This window comes from Rhea americana, unplaced genomic scaffold, assembly GCF_003343005.1.
Source record: "Rhea americana isolate MKP2758 unplaced genomic scaffold, rheAme1 scaffold_61, whole genome shotgun sequence".
NCBI classification, from domain to species: domain Eukaryota; kingdom Metazoa; phylum Chordata; class Aves; order Rheiformes; family Rheidae; genus Rhea; species Rhea americana.
The window spans coordinates 3050244-3072767 of record NW_028186768.1 but is presented as its reverse complement, the minus strand read 5'-3'; the positions used below and the strand labels follow the sequence as shown (position 1 = coordinate 3072767).

Genomic DNA, 22524 nt, shown 5'->3' with positions numbered 1-22524 from the left:
AGCAACTTTCTCCGAGCCGGAATCGAGCCCTCTGGCACCAACCCTGCCGCCAGGCAAATTTCGGCTGCCGATCTCCAGAAGGGCAGCGGATTTCCGGCGCTCGCTGGGCTGCCACCGCCGCCTTCGCTCACTCCGGAGCTGCTCGGAGGAAGGGAAACTTGCTCCCCGCCCTGGGCCGGCACTGCCAAGCGGCACCTCCGACGCCTCTGGCGGCCACGCTGCCGCACGCGGAGAGCGGTGGAGCAGCGGCTCGGCGCCGGGCACGTTCCCCCTCCGCACGAGCGTCCCGCTGGCGCCCATCGCGCCTGCTGGTCTGGCCGCCGGCGGCTCTGCAGAAGCAGGAAGCACCCGAGCRGGTTCCCTGCAGGTTCCCTGCAAGCCAGCACAAACGTTTTAACCCCGTCTCGCCCCGTGCGTCCCCTTCCAGGCCTCCTTGCAAGCGGCTTTTAAAAGGATCAAAGGCTTTCTTTTTTTAATCACAGGCAGAGCRACGCCCTGAACAAATCACTGCTGATCGTTCCCGGGGCGTCGGGCGCCTGCCTGCCCMGAGGTCATCGGCAGCCCCGTCTCCCAGCTCACCCGGCTCCTCTCCCCCGGCACAGCCGGCACCAAGCGCTGGCCCAAACCGCAGCAATAAGCTGGCAAGGCCGTGCCCGCAGCCTGGCCGGCAGCTCGCGGGGAGCGCCGCGCCGCGGGCCGGCCCCCGCGCAAGTCCCCGTCTTACCTACACGGCGCCTCTCGCCTGCATCTCCCCTGCTCCGGCCCTCGGGCATCCTGCAAACGCAACCTGCGCCGGCCCGGCGCTCGCTCCCCGCACCCCGCACCCCGCTCCGGCGGCTTTCAAAGGGGACAAGGCCGGTCTGGAAATCACTGGGGTCCCTCCGTACCGCAGCTTCGGAGGCGCTCGCCAGCGCCCCGGCTTGTTCCAGCAGCCCCCGATTCCCACCGCCGGCTGTGCGGCGGGTGTCTGCCCCGGGAGGCTGCTCCCCCAGGGCGCGCGCAGGCGGCGGGGAGAGAGCGCGGGGCGGGCGCGAGCGCGTTATTAATCCATCCCGTCGCTGTGCAATGAGTGACCCGCGGAGGGCGGCTCGGGCAGGCTCGCCGCTGCTGCGGCCAGCTCGGCAAGGGCGGACCCGTGCGCTGGCCTGCGCCCCGCGTCCTCGGTGCGTCGTCCACCCCGCAGCCGGGGCAGAGGGCAGGATTTTCCTGCCATTTTGGCCGCATTTATYGCTTTTCCAGAAATTCCCAGCCACCAAGCGTCACGCTGGCCTAAAAGTCTTTTTTTTTTTAAAAAAAGAAAAAGGGTCTTGTGATAGCAGAGAAAAGCCTGAAAAATGTTGTGGCCATCGATTCAAAAACCACAAAGCAAATGAAAACAATCCCAAGAGTGAGTGTGCATCTGTGTGCGCATTTTTTTTATTTTCCTCCCCCCCCCCAAAGCTTGAATTTTGCAATAATGCAAGCAGACGATGAGCTAAAAACCTCAAATTAAAAAAAACCTCTGTTAGAAAGCGTCTCTTGACCTCAGCAGGRAAGTTAGCCCCGTTCAGCCCCCCTGCGCCTCCCTTCCCCTCGGCCCTGTGCTGCATCCCGCGCTCCCGGAGCCGCCGGGCGCTGCTAATCCGATTATCCGCCGCGGCCACCCGCGCGCGGGCGAAAGCCCTGGGCCGCCGGCGCAGCGCGGTGCGTGTCCCGCCTGTCCCCCACCGCTGTCCCTCCGCTGCCCCAAATTCTCCCCACCGGCCCGCACGAGCGCGGTGCCCCGGGAGGGTGCTCAGGGCAGCAAGGAGCATCGCTGGGTGCCCGAAATGCCGGGGACACCTCCCAGGCCCTTCCTACCCTACGCCTGCAGCCCCGGGGGCGCCTGCGGGCACCCGCCAGCTCCGGAAAGGAAAGTAAGCGGTTCGGGCAGCGCCGAGGACCTGCCGGGCTCAGGGCTAGCGAGCAACAACACCAGTGCCCCCGTCCCACGTAGACCCTCTCTTTTGGATGGGAGGGGGGTTGAAGCAGGCCGGAAGAACGTGCTTCTGCCTGATACTTGGCAGAGGATCCTTGCAGTTCAGAGAGGAATAATTTCTGGTTTATAACTCTCCTTTCTTTCTTTTCTTTTCAAGCCCGCGGAGTCAAGCTTTACGAGCACAAAAGTGAAAACGCTGCTTCCTTAGTTAGTTCACATCATTTTGCATTAAAGCAACGGGGGGAAAATCATCACGGCGTGGCAAAGCCTGACAAAGTCGCCTCTGCATCCTCTCCGGAGACACACACACACACACACACACACACACACACACGCACGCACGTGTAACCATGCGGGAGCTCCCGGCGCTTCGGAGCAGGCGCCGCGAGCCAAGGGGGACGCCCGCCGCGGGCAGAGCAGCCTAACGTGGCCCCGGGAGCCGCCAACGCCGCTGCCGACAGCGGCCTCATCCCTGGCAGGGGCTGCGGCGCGGAGGAAAGCGCCTCTGCACCGCCGGCCGGCGCCGTTTCCGACGGGTCCCGCGGAGCGAGCCGGGGCTCCGACATCCGGGCGGAACCGGCCTGGAGGGCCCGAGCGAGGCAGCGCCGGGAAAGAAACTTCGGACAAGTTTCCCAGAGGCCCCGGCAGCGGCGGGTGGTTTCGGCAGGAAGCCAGGGAGCGGCGCGTCCCCCCGGCGCGGGCGGTGGGCGAGCGCGGCCCCGCCGCGGGGCTCCCCGGCGCCCTGCGGGGCGCAGACCCTGCCCAGCCCCCGGCCCCCCCCGGCCCGTGGGCAGAGCGGCTCTGCTGGGGAAGGGGGCGCAGGAGCCCCCAGGCCTGGAGCGCGGCTCTGCCGGAAGCCCTCGCGCCAGGCTGGGGCCAGCCCTGGTGCCCAGCTGTGCATCCAGCTGTGCTCATCCCCCCCCCAGCCCTCTTCTTCCTCTCCAGCTGCCCCGTGCAACTAGGACGGAGGACGGATGGAGGATGGGCTGTGGCAGCCCCAGGACTCAGCGAGGAGGAAGATTTGGGCTCTGTTCCCCCCGGGACGGACACACACCCACCCACAGCCACGCACATCTGGCTGAGGCGCACAGCTGGATGGACATCCCCCCGCCTTGCATTCGACAGCTGCCCCGCCGACGGCCCCCGCGGCTGCCCACCTGCAGAGCGACGGCCCGGCCGGCCCCCTCGCCTTGTAGGGGCAGCTCCGCTCGGCTGCCCCGGCCCGGCCCGGCCCGGCCCGGCTGTTCTTCCTCTTCCTCTTCCTCCTCCCGCTGCCCCCGCCGCAGCTGCCGCTCCGCGGCCCGGCCCGGCCCCGCCGGACAATAGCGCGCGGCCCGCCGGCAGCGGGGGGCGGGGCCCGCGCCCTCATTAGCATCCCGGCAGCCTCTCGGCCAACCCGCGCGCGCGGCCGCGGAGGGGCGGGAAGTCGTTAGCCTAGAGCCGGCCCTTCCCGTATTTGCATAGCGCGGGGGAAGCGGCCAATCACAGCCGCCGCAGCCCGCCCTCGTTATCATAAGTGATGCAGCGCGGGCGCCGCCTGGCGGACGGCGCCGCGCGGCGCAGCCGGCGCCCGGGCTGCCCGGCCCGGCCCGGCCCCGCGCAGGGGGCCAAGGGGGGCCAAAGGGGGCCAAGGGCGGCCAAGGGCTCCCCCTTGGCCTGGGGCCTCGGGTTGCCCCCAGACGAGCACAGCCTTGCACACGTGACTTTGGGCTCCCTGGCGAGCCCCCGCAGCAGGACCCTCGGGGTGGTGGCGGCGGTGGCTCCGCCAGCTGCTCCTCCCCGCTCCGGTGGAAGCTCCTTAGCTCCCGGGAYCACTGAAGCAGGCCCAGCCAGGGCTAATGGAGAACAACCGTGCTCTGAGAACAGGCAAACTCGTGGCACTGCAAGGTCCCCAGATGGCAGCTGGGCCAGACCGATGCTCTCGTGCTCTGCAGTCCATCACCCCCTCCAAAGGGAAACTCTGAACYGGACCAGGCCAGGTGACACCCGTGGGGACAATCTCAGCAGCCCCAGYAGGCCTCGGCCCCAGACTTGGGCTGCTCCCAGCCGGCCCAGCTTCTGGTAGCGTTGGGGCTCGGCTCCCCACCTCCCTCGTGCTGCTGGATCCTAACCGGCCCTGCCAGTGCCGCGATGCCCCACAGCCTTCCCTGCCCTTCGAGCACATGTCTGTCCAGCCCCCTGAGCCCCAAAGAAATGCCCACAAGCCTAGTCTTTTTCTAACCTGTTAGATTTATTGAAAAATTAAAAGCACAAGCTCTGTACGTATAAATACAATGACATTGCCAGCAATTTACAAGGCATCCGTTTGCCATCGGCACCCTCACCCGYGGCCTGTGCCACCCGCCTGCCGTCCGGGCACAGCGATGAGCACTCAGGGCAGCAGCGACCAGCCATGAAACCCTTCAGCCTCCTCTCTCCCCAGCCCTGCCATGCCACCGGCGGGGCCCCAAGGCCACCCTGCTCTGCATGCGTGGCACTAAAATGACAGCAGGACACCCAGACTCCAGCCGTCCTCTCTCTCGCTCCCCAGCCTGGGCCTGGATTTCAGTGCCAAGGGGAGAGCACTGCTCCAAAGGGCAGCCCCCAGCCCCAGAGGGAAAGGCAGGGAAAGATGCCTCCAGCTGARAGGGAAGAGATGTGCACTGATTTTTACCCATCCTCAGCCTGCCCTGCCCAGACTGTGACCATCTGTGATGGGAGACATTGGGGGTCCCTGGGGGTGACTGCAGGTGGTGGAGTGGGAGAGGGTGGTGTGGGCTCTGTGTGGCTGAGTGCTGCCTTTCCCCACATGGGTACCCCTGGGTTGCCTTTTGCGTCCATCTGGATGCTCTCACCTGCCACGTTCCTTCCCAAACTTGTTTGGCTCCTAAAGGGCGACGTTGAATTCTGTGACCAGAAAATCAATGTAGTCCTTCTCCTTCAGCTTAAAGGCCTCAGCAATGATGCGAGCAGCTTCCCGGTGCTCTTTGCCCCGCAGCCCTGTGCCGTTCACCTCCAAGATGACGTGACCCACCTTCAGTTTCCCACAGTTGTGGGCAGAGCCCCCGCGCTATGGCAGAAGGGAAGAAGGCGGTAAGCAGCGGGGGAGAAGGGAGCGCTCGTGCTCCTTCCCCAGCTCGGCCCCATGCTGAAATGCGGCCAGCTCTGGGGAGGAACAGAGCAAGAAGAGAATGCAAGTGTAGGCTGCAGTTCAACTCATGAGCTTCGAAGGAGAGGATAGGGTTCAAAAGACAGGGCTCTCTGAGAGGCCGAGCGCCATTCCCGTGATGGGAACCTGGAGGAGCTCCCCGAGGGCTCACGCCAGACTCCTGTACCAGCAGCGAGTTGGGAAGCGGCGTGGGGAGGCGATGGGCCAAGGAACCCGCTTGGCTCTGCACAGGCCTGTGGGGTGCCAGTCAGTCCAGCCAGGCCTCTCTGGCTGCCCGCAGGCTGCAGGGGATGCACAGGCGCCCCAGCTCTCTCTGGCAGGCAGAGACCAGCCCTTGCTGGGTCACGGTGAATGCTTTGCAAGAGAAACATTTTACGCTTTGAAAACAGGAGATGAATTTGGCTTCCCTCCTGTCTGCTCTTGCCTGTCAGCACAGTGCCAGCTGGGATAGCCAAGAATAACCAAGGAGGAGAGTCAGCTTTGCCTTTCTTTTGCTATATGTAACTTGAATTTTGCCCTAAGTAAACAGCAGAGGAAAGAGGGTGAGGAGATAGCTCCTGGGAGTAGGACTGTGAGCTCAGTTCCCCAGCTGTCACCCCCCACCCCATCCCTATCGGAGCAGGAGAGCATTTCCAGACATCTACAGACCTCAGCCAAACTCTTGTGGCTGCTCAGATCCCCTCCAACACATCTGCAGCAAGTCTTTAGTTTCCAGGACATGTTTTATGATAAGGGATCAGCCACAGCATGTGARCAAGATCCTCAGCTGAGCAGATCTGCAGCAAAATGATGCCTCTGCATTTGGGGAGATTCATGGTCATTAAAGGGAAAGTACATCCACAAAATTCACACTGGGGCAGGGTCGCAGCTGCACTCTGTCCCTGCCTTCGCTGAAAAGACACGGCTGAGGGGCTTTCCTGAGCCTGGCCAGAGCTGAAAGGGAGGAGAGGGATGGCATATGCATTGAGCTGTTCCATTCTCAGCCTGCCCTACCTGGATGGTGACGATCCGGGGCAGCGGCTGCCTGGTGTTTGCTCCACCCTCGATGGCGATTCCCAAGGTCGGTGCGCTCTTGGACACTCGGATCAGACACGACGTGGGCTCCAGGAGCCCGGGCTGTGAGAAGAGAGAGCAGCGCTGCCGAGGGAGCTGGGCATCCGTCTCTCCCTGCTGTGCTCTCTACGCAGGGCCCCACGGCTGGCAGCTTCGCCCACGGYGGGTTTCCGTGTGAGAGGGACAGAYATGCAGCCTGCTGTTGCTCCCTGACTCCTGGCATCCATGGCCACGATCCCAACAGCCTGAAGGCCTGGAACAGCTTAAGGAGGAGCAGAGCAGCTCTCYGACTGCCTGCCAAGACCCCCAACATCACAGAGATAGAAACCCTCCAACTGGCTTCTGACATCTGWTTATCATCTGCTCCTCCCTGGGTGCCATGTGACTTCAGCCATGGGATACTGTGCCCTAGGGATGTCCCCTCAGTGCCAGGAACTCTGCCACATCCCAAGTGGTTGTCTGCTGGAGCTGCAAGGGTTCAGTTTTACCCAGGATGGGGTAAATCAGCCCTACCGTCCCTCTCTTAGCAGCTCCCAGCTCTGCTCCTGCCAGCTTAGCCCCACAGTGAACTGACTCAGACTGTTAAACCAGAGGGAAAATAATCTGACAAAACAAACACAAAAAAGAGGACGTTGCTGCCTGCAGGCTGCGGGACCACAACCGGCTGGCTGATGAGCCACACGTGCACTGCTGCAGGCTGCGGCAGCGGAGAGTAGCGCTGCTCCGCGGCAGCGGTGGGTGCCCACCTCCCACAAGCATGGCACGGGGGTAAGGTCTGTGAACGGCACCTCCCCGAGGCCCCGGGGCACCCAGCCTCACCGGCTTGGAGGCCCCCTCTGCCGCCCCCTCGCTCCTCGCGGCCTCCTTGAGGCTTCGGCTTTTCCCGGGGACCGGCTGCCGGCTCTTGTCCTTGCCGCTCATCTCAACCTCCCCGATGTCCACCCCGCTGTCCTCGCTGAGGGTCTGCCCGCTGTCCGACAGCTGGGAGAGCGTGGAGGCTGGGGAGAGACGCGGGCTGTTAAAGGAAAGGCTGGGCAGCACGGCTCCACGGCCAGTCAAGCACCCACGGGACCATGTACCGGAGGGACAGAACATCTCACTCACTCCCAGGGCTGGGCAGGTCCCCTGGGACCCTGAGCTGGGGACAGAGACAGACCTAAGCAAGCATGGTCCAGATCAGGAGCAGGTGACCTCAGATTTGGGTATCCGGATCCAGGATCCAACCTAGATCCTGCACTGGGATAACAGGAGACGGTGGTGGGTTCAGGGATCCTGCTCGAGCGCTCTTTGAGCCAGCCCATGCTCAACACYAGCTTCATCATCTCCAGATCCCGGGAGGAGATGGGGACAGATCCAAGCAAGGATGAGCTGACCGCCAAGAGCCATCTCGCATTCAAAGTCAAAGGATCCGGGTGCAAATCTAGATGCACAAGAACATGACAGCATTGGCAGGGAGGACTGAAGTCCTAGGAAATTGCATCTCTCACTTGGAAGATCCCTCAAACAGGATCCAACCACCGTTAGCCTCCAAAACTGGCACATAAGCTCAAAGCTTAGGAGATCAGGGAACTAACTGCAGTGGGGGGCCGCTGCCACGGGAGGGCGACAGTGCCACTCGCATCGCCGGCCCGCGATCGGGCCCTTCTGGAGGGGCTCACCCGCGGGGACGCGGCGGGCACCCCAGGGCGCTGCGGGGCCTCGGCTGCAAGCGGCGTGTGCCCTTTTTCCAGGGATGTGCTCAGGATAAACCTCGCCCCCAAGCTCAGCGAGGGCAAATCAGATTTTTCCAAAAGCAGGAGTTAATGGGAAAATCCCAGAACTGCTTTTACAATTCCACTGGATGCAGATTTTATTAACTAATACAGAAAAACCCTCACAAGAGACAGATTGCAATCAACTGCCTACCCAGGTTTGGTCTTTAAGTAAAGGTCAGATTAAATTGCACTGGAAACCTACGGAGGCCTTAAAGAACATATTGAATGCCGATGAGWAGCTGGATGCTGTGACTGGCCTCACAGTACTCCTGGACTGCCAAAAGTCAAAGCTGGCTTCGTCTCAGAGGATTAACACTACCGCTACTGCTAATGACACTGTGGAGGGCTTTACGTGTTTCCTGGATTTTAACTCTTCTGCCATGACGCTATAAAGCTGTTTTCTGAAATTGAAAAAGCGTCTCAGAAAAAAGCAAACAAAATCACAACCAATGAAACAAACAGCAGCACGTTGCCACATCTATGCAGGCACCTTGGCTTTTCCAAACTCCGTTAACCTTGAGTTTGGAACTAAACTGCCAAGTTTGGTGTCACGGCCCCTTGCTGGTACACTCTGGCTGCCCACATACACACCGGGAAYGGGGAAACTCCTACAGCAGCGCTTCATGCTCAGGCAGGTACCTTCGCCCTTGCGAATTGCCTCTTCTCCTGTTTCTCTCTCTCTTAGAGAGGGATTTTTTCACCCTAAAGCTGACAATGTGCACTGAACATCCTACAGGGCAACACCGCGGGCAGCCTCTCTCCTATGCCCACCCCAATGCTYTCTCCCTGCAGTTACCATGACAGGCTGGGCCATCGGCAGCTGCTTCCTGCAGCAGTTGCTRGACATGCTTCCACCCCACAGCCCAGCTTGGTACTGTAACTGCAAAACCAGCCAGAGCACAGCTCCGAGCTAAAGCCAAACCAGACTCACAGTTGCCATCCCCAAAAAACAGAAAACCTGATGGCAATAGTGACTTTCCACCCCAGAACAGCTTGTCCCAGTAGGACACCCACCTCTGGCCTGCGGTAAGGGCCTCACTTCGTTCACATCGGGCTCGCTGTTGGGCTGGTGTACCTCCACCATGATGAAATGCTGGTTGGCTACCGACCGTGGGCTGCCCTTTTCYGGTGGTGGCGGTGCTGGGTGGGATGGGGGAGGAGGAGGGGATGGGGAAGAGGTGCTCTGAAGCCCACYGGCTGCGGGGCTTTCTGGGGTTGGGCTCTTCAACCTTGTTGGGGACTGGACCCTGGGGAATGGACCGATGGGGTGCTGGCTGACCAAGGAGAGCTGAGCATCCATTTGCCTCTTAGAGCTGTGCAGGGCTGGAGAAATGGTAGCGTAGATAGCATTTGAGGCAGACTCCTCAGTGGATGAATTAGTAGAAGTCAGGCTGACTGTGTCCTTCTCGGGGTGGCTAGGAGGGGGTGTGGGGTTTCGGGGGGCCACAAAGAAGAGTCCTGACTGAGAGGACTCAGAAGAAGGGCGCTTTGGCTTGTCTTTTCCAGGATTCCTATGCTGGGCAGTGGAGGGGTCCAGCCTCTGAGGCGCTGAAGGAGGAGGTGGAGGCTTGAAGTTGGGTGGTTCTTCTGGGAAGGAGGAGAGATCATCCTGTCAAACCAAGAACAGAAACYTTTAGAATTCCAGGCTCAGGTATGAGAACTTCCTTAGTTCTACAGTTACCTGGTATCTGCTTTCCTATGGTGATCACAGGAAAACTAGTTGATCTTGATAGAAATTTCTCCCTGAGCTTATTGGCAAAAAGAATATGACTCATAAGCAAAGACGATTAGAGAATAAGCCACCCAAGTTTTGCTTTAGTTCCTGCAAGTGCAGATGTTACTCTTTTTCATACAACCCAAATCCTTCCTTCTTACTGGCCTAATTAATTTGTTTCAGTAATACCCTGCTGCAATGACATACACAAGTTGCTGATGTTGCAAAGACCTACGAAGCTGAGGCAAAACTCAGCTTCCCTCGAGGTGCTAGAGTACGACGCATTATCTTACCAGGGAGATGTCCGGCAAGGTGTTGATGCTACTTTGCTGGCTGTCTCCACCTCCCTCCAATTCTGATGCRTTCTGACAGGGGAAAAAAGGAAGAGAAAACCCAGTTACCACAGCAAGAAGCAACGTCAAAGTGATAGGGAGCATGCACAAGGCTGCAGGACATTGTCCAAAGCCCCTGCAGTGCCACGGTCTTTCACYCAGTGAAAAAGGTTTGCATTGCCGGGGAAGCTCCCCTAGAGAGACTCACATATCACATGGGTAAAGCAACCTGGCTAGGCAAGTGACTCTCCAAAGCTAAGAAGAGTGCTCAGAGCAAGCTGTGAACCTCATCTACAGAAGCTGTTTCCTCTACACTAGAGGAACATGCTCCTCTTAGCCCAAATATCAGCTCTTTAATTTAGAACATGAGGAAGGGAAGAATTAGCTCTGAGGGGCGCAAGTTAAATACCTGGAGATGGATCTTTCCAGGGAAAAGGGCAATAAAAAAGTTAAAACCTTCCCTTCCCTGAAAACCAGAGCATTTAGTCTCAGATGCAAAAGGATAGAAGTCACTTTCACTGGTTATAACAAGGCAAAATGTCATAAGAAAATGTCACAACGCAGCCCTGAACACATCACATCGCCAGAAATCAGAAAGGACTAAGGTAGTCAGTCCATCTGGGCAGGGATGACTGCCAGTCAGGATGGATCAGAAGAAAGAATACCCAATGTCAAGCAGAGCAAACAGGCACCCTGGCTAAGTAACAGAAATGTGGTGTTCCCGGGCACGCAAGGGAGTCTGGGCCACGGAGACAGCACAGATCTGCCCTGATGAGCTGTGCCCAGGCTGCAGGACATGGGGGCTTGCTCATGGGACTCTGCTCTGGGCACTCAACAGAACCGAACCCAAGTGGTCCCGCATCTAACCTAGGGCCATGGCTCTGCTGCTAGCTTTATCCCTGGGCTGCCAAGGCACCAGGTTCCCTTTGAGGGATGCTCTGCCAGTGTTGCACAGCACTGTTCTGCCTGGTTCCCCTGCACAAGCAAATACACACCACAGTACCAGCTAGGTTGTGCTGTCCACATTCACATCACTAAGTTGGCAACCCAGAGCAACAGGAACTCCTGATCTGGAGATGTGGCTGCTGCTGTTCAGAAAGGGCACATTTCATTTCCATCCCATTAACAAGGATGTTCATTCAATTGTGCCTGAATGGAGAGGGTACAGTTTGTGTTTAACTGTGTTATTTATTGCAGGGTAAACAACCGATTAGTTCAAATGCTGGTGCATCTGCATTTTTCCCATTTGCTGGAGGCTGCTGCCATGCCTGTAAGATGTTAGTGTCCCAAAATAGACACAGAAGACAATTAAAAGCATTACAGAAGCAGAAAACACACTGATGGAAAGTGCTTTTATCTCTGTGGCTTCAGAAGGATCCCTGATGAATGAGAAAGCTAAAAGAAATAGCTYGTTCATTCTCTGGCAGGGAAAGAATTAGCTTGGAAGACCATTTCTTTCTCTGATGAGGGGTGATTTCATCATCAGTTCGACTCAACATAAAGACAGGTGGCTTTTGAAAAACAAAACCCCCTGCTCCATGTGTTACTGCCTTCATTTGATGGTGCAGCAAGCCAGAGCAGAGAACGGATCTGGCTAAACCACRTGGCAGCAGCAACAGAAAGTTCAAATTTCAACCAGATCTGACTCGCCACGGGGCCACCCAAATCCAAGAGTTGGCGTGAAGGATGGTGTGCAAACATACAGCGGAGGCTGCAAGAAGRAAAAAAGGCAGTTTCAAAAGCAACCTCTGATTATGTTGATTATGATCCTGAACTGCTTCCACAAGCCACAAAAGAACATGCTGGTTTCTAATGCCTGGGAACTGGTGGGCAGGTGAGTAGCAGGAAAAACCAGTTTCAGGGAAATTGGTTCTGGTCAATAGTTATCCTGGGACTTCAGTATGGATTAAAGTGCAAATGGGTGCCATCACCTTCCCACATGACACCAARGAACTCATATGCTTAGGTGAACAGGGCCAAACGCAGTGCTTGGTAAGCAGCATCAAATCATGCCAGCATTGCCCTCCTCTGAGAGCTCCCTCCTTCTGCCACCTTTTCCTCTAACAAGACAGCTGTTTTGCAGAAAGCTGCCCAAGCAGCACATCCCTTCCTCTCTAGCTATTGCCCAGAACCTTTAATCCAGCCACAGGACAGCGAACACAAAGAAGGGAGCCAAGCTCGAGGCGGTGGCATTTCAGCACCAGCYGTACCACATTTGGGAAAATGCCTAACACTTCCCTCTGCAGCTCTGCCTCTGCCAGCCTCAACTTGCCTCCAAGTGTTCACTGAGCTTTTGCCAAATGACTCTCCTGATAAGACTGGGAGCAGCCTGCCTTCAAATCTCACTGTCCCCACTGCGGTTACTTCGTTACTGAAAGAAGAGGGTCCACCCGACGACCCTCCTGGCGTCTGCCAGTGCCCGTTGTCCTGTCAGTGAGCCCTGTGCCCATCATCATGACATTGGGCCTTTCCCAGAATGCATCATGTGCTGTTCATGTCAGCCAGAGGAAGGTGCTGCAGCCCCAGCCCAGTAGTTAGGACTAGTCTGCACTGAGGCTTGAACCCTCCTGGCAAACCCTCGTTGAACTCAGAAGGCTGTGCCAAGAGCCCTTCCTGCCAGCCCAGCAAGACGGCCCTGATCCCGCTGCCTTGGCTCTGCTCTTCCCGAACATCCAGTGACGCTAATATTGCTCGTGTTCTTCAGGGTATTTTCTTCTGCTGAGGTGTGCAAGTGGCAATTTGCTTTCCCCAATGCTTACTACTTTAGGGGCAAAAATAATTAAATAGAAAGTGCTCCTGGCTATAAAATGTAATGGCTTTTAAGCTAAGCACATTTGCTTTCAGAAATCTGCTATTTTAAGACTGTGCTTCCCTAGATCTCCCTTGAAAGACCTATCAAATCCACCTGCCACCACTCAGGAAAATGAATGTTTGCTGAGGAGGCTGCTGCTTCTTACTGAGTCTCTACACCTCTTCCCTATTTTCTGGTTWTTTATAGAAATTGAAGGCCAGGTGAGGCTCTTCAAGTCCCTCCACAGGACACAACTGGGAGACTTTCATCCTTACTATCTTACACYGAGCCTGCAGGTGCTGCAGTGAAGCTGGAGAGTATCTTTGAGACAGGTAGCCAGTTTGCACTGGTGGATTAAGTGATGGAGAAACTGCTGCCTCCCTGGGGAACACAGCCCAACCTTTAATTAACCTCACAGCTCCAAATAAGTCCCTTATTTTCTAACTACTGCTAACAAGAGTTTTGCAGAGCTACTCAGCCTATCTCCCACAGGGTTTAGATTTTGAATATCCATGTCGTCTGAGAATAAGCTTAGCCTTTCTTCTCGCTTCCCTGCCCTCTCTCATGCCAGGAAGGCTTGAGGAAAAAGATTTGGGTCTCCTGGAACTGAGGCCCCACAGGGCCCCAAGCGCTATCATAGCCTGAGCACAGAGCTCTCCAACTTTGGGCACAATTAGGCYCAGGTCACAGCTTTGTTCAGTCTCTCTTCCCTGTCCATATCCTTGTCACCTGAGAGGCCTGCGTCTGGCACATGTGAGCCTTCCACGTGATACGACTGTGCCTGTTCTGCAGGSCTCAGAAGACAGTAAGGAGCTGGATCAGCTCTGTAGTGGGGAGACCCAGGTGGGCCTTGGGAGGAAGGATGGTGCTGGACTCACGTGTGGCTYTGGTTGGGGCAATGCTCAGTCCTGACAGTACTATGGTAAGTGCATGTGGTGCCAAGGGGGCAGAGCAACACRGCTCACAGCTGCTCAGCTCAGGACAGAGCCACTGACTGTGGACATCTGCCCCTGGCTTGGTGATGATTCCCAGGAGAGTCACTGCCAGCTYCCTGCCTCAGTTTCCCTGCCCATCAAACAACCGCAATGCTCTTCTCAGACACAACACAAAGGTCTCTCCCAGCATGGGGAGCAGTGGTGATTTCTCCCAGGGGCTGCTTGCCCTGCCACTCTGATGGAGGGAGCTGGATGAGGTCCCCCATTTCTCTACCCTCTCTCKAGAGACATGAGATTGTCTGGCAGCTGCCAAGGATGTTGTGGGCTCTTATGTTTGACATTCACTTTTCAAAGACAGGAACARCTCACACCCCACATCGCTATTCTTCCCTTGCTTCTGCTGCTTGTGAAACAGAGCCTTAAGACACGCACAAAYGTTAGTGACTGGGTTACCACACTGGGTTTGACCCTGCAACTGCTAGCACTGTCGCTTCAGGGAGCTAGGAACCAGCCAACGCTTGTGGAATAGGGCCCTGGGAAGAGAATACATCTTTTATGGCAGCACGTTTTCTCTAAGAGGTGGCAGAAAAGAAAAATAAAATCAACTGGGATTTCAATTCCCTAATTATAACAATGAGGGCAGAGAGGRTGAGACTGTGGTCCAGTGTCAGTGACTTTGGTCATGAAGTCAAAGCAAACTATGTCCCAAGGTTCGGGACGTCTGTGATGAACTCCCTCTGGCAATGCCACATCTTTCTTCTTTTAGGTGAGTGCCATTCCCAGAGGGATGTGGCTTTTGGGACAGGTTCACAGCTATCAGAGGTCCTCTCTCCCAAMGCACTACTAGCAGTTCCCAGGTTCACCACTTGGTTTGTGCGTTCAACCATGTGATTTAACCCCAGGCAACCATGTGGAGGAGGCAAAGCAGAGCTGTGCTGCAGGGCACAAGCATGCAGCTCTTCTCGATCTCCTTCCAATCAGAAGTTCTGTTATGTCAGAGAAATTTTCAAGGTTCTTCCTACATCCATTTTTAGAAAATCTTGTCCATTTTGTCTAACACACACACGTGGATTTATCACCCTGAACACCCACGACGTAAGTACATCRATACCTCCTGCACTGAAACACAGATTTCTGCTTATCATGAAAATCATTCCCCCTTCTCTGAGGATGAGTGGCACGATGTGACTAGCCCAGTTGTATTTAGTCAGGGTGCCTATACAGTGAGACAGCACAACAGCAGGAAGTGTAGGCACAACGGGACYACAAGGCACGGAGGACAGTTTGGGGTCCATCAGACATCAACACTGCTGGTCCTTGTAACACTCCAGCACTGAGCTGTCAATAGTGGCTTCAGTGCAAACAGGACACTGGTGCCAGCTGGGTCTAGTTCAGGATTCGTGATATGTTAGAAAAGACACCAGTCTTGTCTACACTGTAGAACCAAGGTCTACAGCCCCTGAGCTCAGGGGAAGGACTCAGGAATGGCTCGGTAGAACCAGAAGAGAAAGTAGATATGGGAGAAATGAGGCAGTCATTCACGTGGCTGAGATGCATGCTGGCCTCTGGAASGGCCTGTCCCCCATCTCCCGCCCAACACACACTCGCACACACTCTTAACACGTCTGCTATGGCAACCACAGCACTCGAGCTCCCCGTCTTGCTGACAGTCCCTACCTCCATCAGGTCTATTAGCCACAAGAGCCGCTCCTGGGGGTGTGCGAGGGGAAAAGCAGATTAAAACAAGCGTGAAAGGGAAAATAAAACATCAGGGAGGATGCAGAACAAATGAGCGAGACAAGCAAACACTGGCAAAATGCACCCCTCCTCCCTCAAACCCATCCTGCAGAATCCACGTCCAGCTGTATTTAAGGTTGAATATGAAAGCTGCAATTAGCCCTCTCCCTTGAGAGGTGCTGGGGAGGGTGGCAGTGGCAGGGAATTAAGACAGGAAAGTGCAGAGCAGCCAGTTTGAGAGGTCTGCCCTTTTCTTTCTCTCCTGCTAGCTGAGGTAAACACCTATTTATGAAGAGTCCATGCTCTTAGCTTGGCAGTTGTTTACCACCACTGCTTGCTAAAACATCTCAAGTTAATGTTGCCAGCATGTGAGGCAGAGCTGGAGATGGCTGTTCATTCTCACATTCATGCTCATAGGGCATGGTAGAGGAGTCACCTGCCAAGGAGGATCTGCAGTGTAACTAAGGGACATGAGTTCTGATAGGGAGCTTTTAAATACAAGGCCTGGTAGATGGTGTCTGCTCCTCACTCTGTGACCAGAATGGTTTCCTAGTCTCCCTTGCAGATTTCTGGGCCCACATGCCAGAGGAGGATGGGTCACTGCTCACACATCAGGCCAATCAGCCACACTGGCATCATGGAGCAGGAAGGAGAGCATGGTGAACCCAAAAGCAGGCAGTACAGTCTTGGGCGTGGGGATAGCAACGGAACTGAGTATCATGCTCAGTGTGCAGACCTCTCTGTTAGGTCTCTGCCACTTTGCAAAGATTTTCCCAGCAGGCCTTCCCAGAACAGCATCAAACTTTCTTTGTTTACCCTGATGCAGCAAGGATCTCACTGTAATCCACCCTGAATGGAGCAGATGGCTTCCCTATAAGGATCTACGAAGTCAACCAGACAAAAAAAAAAAAAAAAAAAAAAAAAAAAAAAAAAAAAAAAAGGCAGCTCTGATGGTCTGAAACTCACTGAGCGCTCCTGGGAGGCTGGACTGAACTCTGAAGGCAGCCACAGCCCTAAGAAAGCTCATCTACCTCTCTCCCCCACTGGCTGTATTGCCTGGGCCCTCCACAGCACAATCCCATTCACCCTGGACATGGGCTGGTTTGCTTGCTGTTGAACTAAGCAGCAGCCTATTGTCATCTGTTCTTTTCATGAAGGTTTTAATTTCCAAGGTTGCTAATGCATTTATGATGAAAGGCATTTTATGGCTAAGAAATTAATTTCGGGTCTGTGTGCCTGCACTCTCAGAGGTGATTATGATAACTTAATTAGACAGTGCATGCAGTGAAYGCCTGGAACTGAGATGTGGGAGTGCTGCTGCTTAACACTGGGGGTGGGGGAGATGGAGGCTGGGACAGGATACAGATGGTGTGGCTGCAGTGGCCCCACTGGGACAGGCAGCARGCAGCCAGCAGCTTTGTGGAGGGACAACCAGAGCTGCTGAATAGTGGCAGGCAAGAGGTGGCAGTAGCAAGTTCCTGAGATTTCTGTGTGGACCCAGACTTCATTGCTCAGTAGAGATCCTGGAAGGGAAGCAGACTTCTCCCTTCGCTGGGGACAAAGTGATGCTTAGCACCTGGCCCAGCCCCTGTGCAGAAGGCAGTGGCATGTCAGTCTCAAGGACATTGAGAGATACCAACCAAGTTTCATAGGCATCTCCTTGTTGCACCCACAAATCAGGCTAGTGCACCTTGCCTGCGAGGATCTTGCAGCCTCCTGGAGGTCGAGTACCTACAGCACTGACATGAGGCACAGAACATGCATGGGATCCCATCAGCGGGCTGTCAAAACTGGGGCACTGCTGTGCCTGCATGTGTGCTCCCTCCTCTCCAGCTCCCATAGCTAGTTCAGTCTGTTCTGACTCCTCACCTGGCTCTGCTTTAGCCACCTGTGTCTCTGATGCAAAGCAAATGGATGTTGCAAATGGCTTTCAGAGCCAGGCCATGATTTCACATACAGCAGAAAAAATGCTGATTTTTCCTGCCACCCTAGAGGAATGTCTTCCTTTCCCCTGCCTTGGACAGCAGTAGCTCTGTGATAAAGCTTGCAGCCTGGAGATACGACCCCTCACAGCTTGTAAGGTGATGAAAGCGCTTTGCGGGTATCCATAGGGGAAGCAGCTTGAATGGGGTCTCCTGAAGGTCCTCCACGGAAGTGAGTTTGCTGTAGGGCTGACAAGAGCAGAAAGCGTTGAAAGAAAAAGGAACAGTCAAGAGAGACTTACCCTGGCTGAGCTGACAGTTGTAGAGGTGAAGTGGCTGCTGGAGGAAGAGACAGTGTCGCTGTAGGACATCATGGAGTAGGAGTCAGTACCGATGCTGGGCCCTGAGGGCTGCCGAGCCTTCATGGATTCAATCTCTCGCTTCAGCACCAGGTTGTCGAAGCGGTCGAGGTCTTGTGGGGAAATCACACCCCGCACCTCTGAAAGCAGTGAGAACTGGGCCAGGCAGAGGGACAACCAAAGAGAGATTGGAGCATGACCATACTCCCAGGCAGGTGAATACCCATCCTCCCACCCTGTTCAGCCGTGCTGATGATATGTACCGGCAGGAATGAGGAGGTTTGGTTCTAAACTTGATCAAAGTCCCTTTGTCACTGAACATCAAACTGCATCCCCCATAATGTCCTACCTCTAGATTTTGCTTTCATACCCTCACTCTTGATCCTGTGTAGACAACCTTGAACTTTGGATTTATCTGAGAGCTCATTTTCACATTTGGAAAGGGGCTCATATCTCCTGAAATGGCAAGAAAGGCTGGCAGCAGGCACTGAGCCACACTGTGACAGTAGCTCTGYGCACTCCATGGGGTGGAAGATGCTATCCCTGACCTTAGCATGGGCCTCACCTTAGCATGTGTGTTGAGTAGCTCAAAGAGTGCCATGACCAGAGCATCCACGGAGATGTTGCCTTCCTTATATTCATCAAGGTAGTACCCCATAGTYGCCCGCTCCTGTTCATTCAGCAGGTGCCGCGCTTGTTCTTCCAGCATGACCCGGGTCTGGTTCACCATGCTGCTCAGTGTCACCTGGGAGCCTGCCAAGCCTCGGTAAAACACAGGCTGTAGAAGACATGAAATAGGCTTTGGCCTAGGATGCTAAGAAACCATCCACTGAAACCCACTAGCCAGAGGGAAGAAGCTATGTGACCAACTACGTCTTGTCCCCACCCTCGGGAGAAATAAGGTGAAAGGACAGTCAGCTTGAAAAGGGGGTCTTTTTGTTCACAGTATTACAGAGACATGCCAGAGCCTCTTCTCCCATACCTGCTCTGCCACCAGCCAGCCAAATGTCAGTCTGGACAGARCAGGTCCGTGCTGGACGGAAGAGTGATGTTGCCTTGACTGGTCTGTTCTTGGCCACCTCGCTAGACCCCAAGATGGGCTGGTGTTGGCAAGGGTCAGTTGCCTACTTACAGGGTTTGATAGCTCTGCAATACTGGTTCTGGACTCCTGAGTCCCCCAGCTTGCTAGATTTTACTTGGCCACCTTTCAAAGATGCCAGATATCCTGTAGAGCTGCCTCAGCTCTTTTGCAGGCAGCACATCCTAAAATCTCTGCCTTAATCATCCCATTTGGAAGCATCCTGCTCTCTGACAACCTTCTCCAAGAGATACTGCTTGGAGGCTGGAGGAGAAGGTGAAGGAGTGCACCATGCAGCAGAGGAGAGGCAAAGCAGTGGATGAAGGCCATGCAGAGGTCCTGCATGTTGGTTGCAAGGATGTGGGGACAGGCTGTAAGTCACAAGTTGTGAGTCAGATGCCATTGAAACTCATTAACTGAGTACTGAGAGATGGGCAGCAAAAGCAGGACCCAAAACACACCCCTTACCCTGTGCTCCATCCACTAGCCCAAGCTCCCCACGCCTCAGAGTGCTGCTCTGACCCTACAGTGGATATGCTGGAAAGCAGCACCAGAAGAGGGATGCACAGAATGACTGGAGGCAGATCTCCTCAAGGACTCTCCAGCATGGCTGCTCACTTAATTGTCACTACTTGTCTCAGTAACTCCAGAGCCAAGAGATTATGCAGTACCAGTTAAATAAAGAAAATAGCATCCCATCTCTGTTCAGCWACCACAGATGCTGTCCCTTAACTAGCTACTGATTTAATAGCAGCATGTATTCCCCCACAGCAGACCGGGGGAACTTGGTGCCACTAGAGAGAGTCAATGGTCACATCTTGTGTAAAATGCACTACAGCTCCTGCTGCCCATCTCTGCTGCAAGCTCAAAGTAGATCTTGGTGAAGAAACAGCCACCAGCACCCAAAGGAGTCTCAGGGAAAGACAAATCTTGCTACAGGCAAAAGGCTTTCTTTGAGAATGATTTCTAATGATTTCTAACACAGAAGCTCCCTGTTGTTCCCCTCCCTGGCAGTGTAGGCCCAACCAGTGTAGGGATATGGAGCTAGACAAGGCCCCGACTATCCCAGRAACACTGAGAAGTCCAGGCTCGGAAGCATGTTTTGCCAAGGAAACAGCAGAAAGCTGTTATCAGTGTGAGCCACCTGCAATATCTCATTGCCTCATTTCCATTTAAAAGGAAGGCGCTTTGCAAAGAGGTGTTTGGAGGAGACATGCTGATGCAGAGCTGCAGTCAGCACACTGGGCAAATTCACACCTCTGCTGAAACCCTGCTTGCCAACTGCTGTGCCGTGGGGGGGACTGGCTCAGCTGCGCCACAGGGTGGCAGAGTTCRCAAGAGCTACCAAAGCTCTGACCCAGCCACCAACCTGAAAGTATCTAGGCCTCTACAGAGTGGAAGGGATCCCCGTTCTGTCCTTGCCTGTGTGAGGAGCAAAAGGGGATCCAACTCTGCCCTGCAGTTCTCCCCACATTCATCTTCCATTAGATCCATTTCAGCAGCACCTTCAGCCAGGCTTGCCTTCCAAATCCCTCTGTCTCCTTCCCAGAGACAACTGTTTGCCCCCAATACACAAAAATTCCTGGAGAAATCTCACCTCCTCATTCTGCACCACAAGCTAGGTCTCAGACTAGCTCAGCCTGCATCCAGGCTGAACAGCAAACGACCTGGGCCTCCATCAGCATGGGCAGAGGCACATCTCTCCTTTCCAGGGGCAGGCTGGGCTGACTCATGGCAACACTGTATCATTAATGTCCTCATTCCCAGGCTGGGAAGCACCCAGTCTGCTGCAGAACAGATTCACCAGTGGTCCAAGAGTTGGGGGGATCCATTATGTCTCTGTTTGCAGAAATATAGCTGGCAAAGTGAGATGGGCAGCAAAAAGGCCAGAGCCAGTTAACATCCACAAGTCTGTGTAAACAGACTTTTATAATCAGAAGCACAAAGCCAGCCCTCCCTCCCATGGAGAACAGGAGACAACGAGGTCCAGTTCACAAGGTACTAGGTAAGCCTAACATCTCTTACCCTGGCTGTCGCCTCCGCAGCATGATTGCCCATTGCCCTGTGAAGAGGGAGAAGATCAGTTAGCACTGAGTGTTGTGTGCCCATCAGAGCAGGCATCACCTGGGACCTGGCATTGGATCTGTCACACTCACTTCTCAGTGCCTTTGCTGTAAGCTAACACTGGGGTAAGCTCCTGGCTTGAGCACACAGGAAAGGGTCCCCGAACGATGCAGAAACATATCCTCTTTACCTGATCCACTTTACAGGCCTTAGATGTTGTCTTCCAAGCACAAGATATGGGGGCACACCCAGAGCACCCACAGATGCACATCAAAGGACATCAAGCTGTCAATCTCTCATTGGCAAAGGACATGTCGCTGGTCTATAGCATTTCTTGGTGACTATATGCACCCTATGGGGAGCTCTGGGTTGAAATCTTACATAGCAAACTTGCATTGGGCTAGCACCAAGCACATACCCTGCTGAGTTGACAAGGGTTTCTCCAATCTGGGAGCTTGCTATCCATCTGGTCTCATCCACGGTGGTGCGGGCGTGGGGCAACCTCCCAATGTCCTTTACCGTCATAATGAGGTGGCGGGAAGACTTGAGCAGCTTTACTGCCTCATCGTGGGGGATGCTGAGGAAGCTTCTGCCATTCACCTCCAGAATCTGGTCTCCTACCTGTGGAGTCAGATCAAGCATTAAAGCTGACAGGCAGAGATGGATCAGGCTGTAAAGCTTGGAGGAGTCTGTATTTAGGATCCCAAGTCAGACCACTCCGCCTAGTCTCCCTCTGTAGGTTTGCAGACCCACTTGGTTAGAAATCTCCAAACAACACAGGGTCCAAGACCTCCAGCTCCGATCCCTCCTGCTGGTCTGGAAGGCCAAGAACCAGCTACCAAAGCTATAAACCTCAACTCTCTGCGTGCAGCGTGGAGAGGTCAATTTGAGTGTCCCACCCCAGCTTCCAATTCTGTATGAACTTTGGGGTCAGGGACAGCTGGGATTTCATCTCTTTCCTCTACACCTATTTCCTTCTCAGCATTCCCCTGCTTCTCCTGGAAGCTTTCACTTTGCGGCCAAGGCCTTCATTGTAACTAGCGGCTCCCCTAATAGCCTGGTCCTATTCAAGACTTAGCTTTCATCCAGCATTTCTTCATCCCATTTCCTCTCTTTTTTTTCCAGGAAAGTCAGTGCAACTCCTCCTCACTCACATATCACAATTTGCTCTGTTTCTGATAAACTGCCTCTTTTAAACTGTTCCTTCATATCTTTTCTTAACCATAGGCTTCTGTTCAGCTCTGTCAAAACATAGTCTTATTTTTTTTATGCTGCAGTGCAAGCAGAATGAGACATTCTTTAAATAACTCAGCCCCTTCCTAGGGAAGAAGAGGGGAAAGGAGGGAGGAGAGACAATTTCTAAAGCTAAAATAATAAAATGGAGAATCAATTCCAATTCTTTCAGCTCAGTCCATCTCATTCTGCTGCAGTACCAAGGAAGCTTCAGAGGACGGGATAATTCTCTTGACGCTTACAGTCACGCACTCCAGTGAGAAGCAATGATTGATCACTGCCAGATTAGCGCAGTAAGCTGTGATTCTGCTGTCACCCAAGTCACAGGTGATGGTGGCAGGAGGCCCATGGCACCATGCTCACCTTGTCAGCCACTGACCTACCTCAGGCCATCTGAAACTGATGCAAACCACAGTCCTCAAAGTCCTGCTGTGGTGAGAACATTTC

General features: G+C 54.8%; 1 protein-coding gene across 3 annotated transcripts in view; it reads right to left on the bottom strand.

Moving 5' to 3' along the window:
- Nucleotides 1-4175: 4175 nt before the first annotated feature.
- WHRN (whirlin) overlaps nucleotides 4176-22524 on the bottom strand; it is a 59538-nt gene continuing 41189 nt past the window's right edge. The window contains exons 4-12 of one of the 3 annotated variants that reach the window (XM_085320142.1): nucleotides 21263-21465; nucleotides 20806-20842; nucleotides 18268-18480; nucleotides 17646-17858; nucleotides 9920-9991; nucleotides 8927-9521; nucleotides 6978-7156; nucleotides 6099-6221; nucleotides 4176-5006 (exon numbers count right to left, since the gene is read on the bottom strand). In XM_085320142.1, the coding sequence (XP_085176268.1) occupies nucleotides 4824-5006; nucleotides 6099-6221; nucleotides 6978-7156; nucleotides 8927-9521; nucleotides 9920-9991; nucleotides 17646-17858; nucleotides 18268-18480; nucleotides 20806-20842; nucleotides 21263-21465 (1818 nt within the window). In that variant the 3' untranslated portion in view covers nucleotides 4176-4823. Of the gene's footprint in view, nucleotides 5007-6098; nucleotides 6222-6977; nucleotides 7157-7826; nucleotides 8314-8926; nucleotides 9522-9919; nucleotides 9992-17645; nucleotides 17859-18267; nucleotides 18481-20805; nucleotides 20843-21262; nucleotides 21466-22524 lie in introns of those variants that run through there. The other 2 variants (XM_085320143.1, XM_085320144.1) reach the window with 2 other exon arrangements.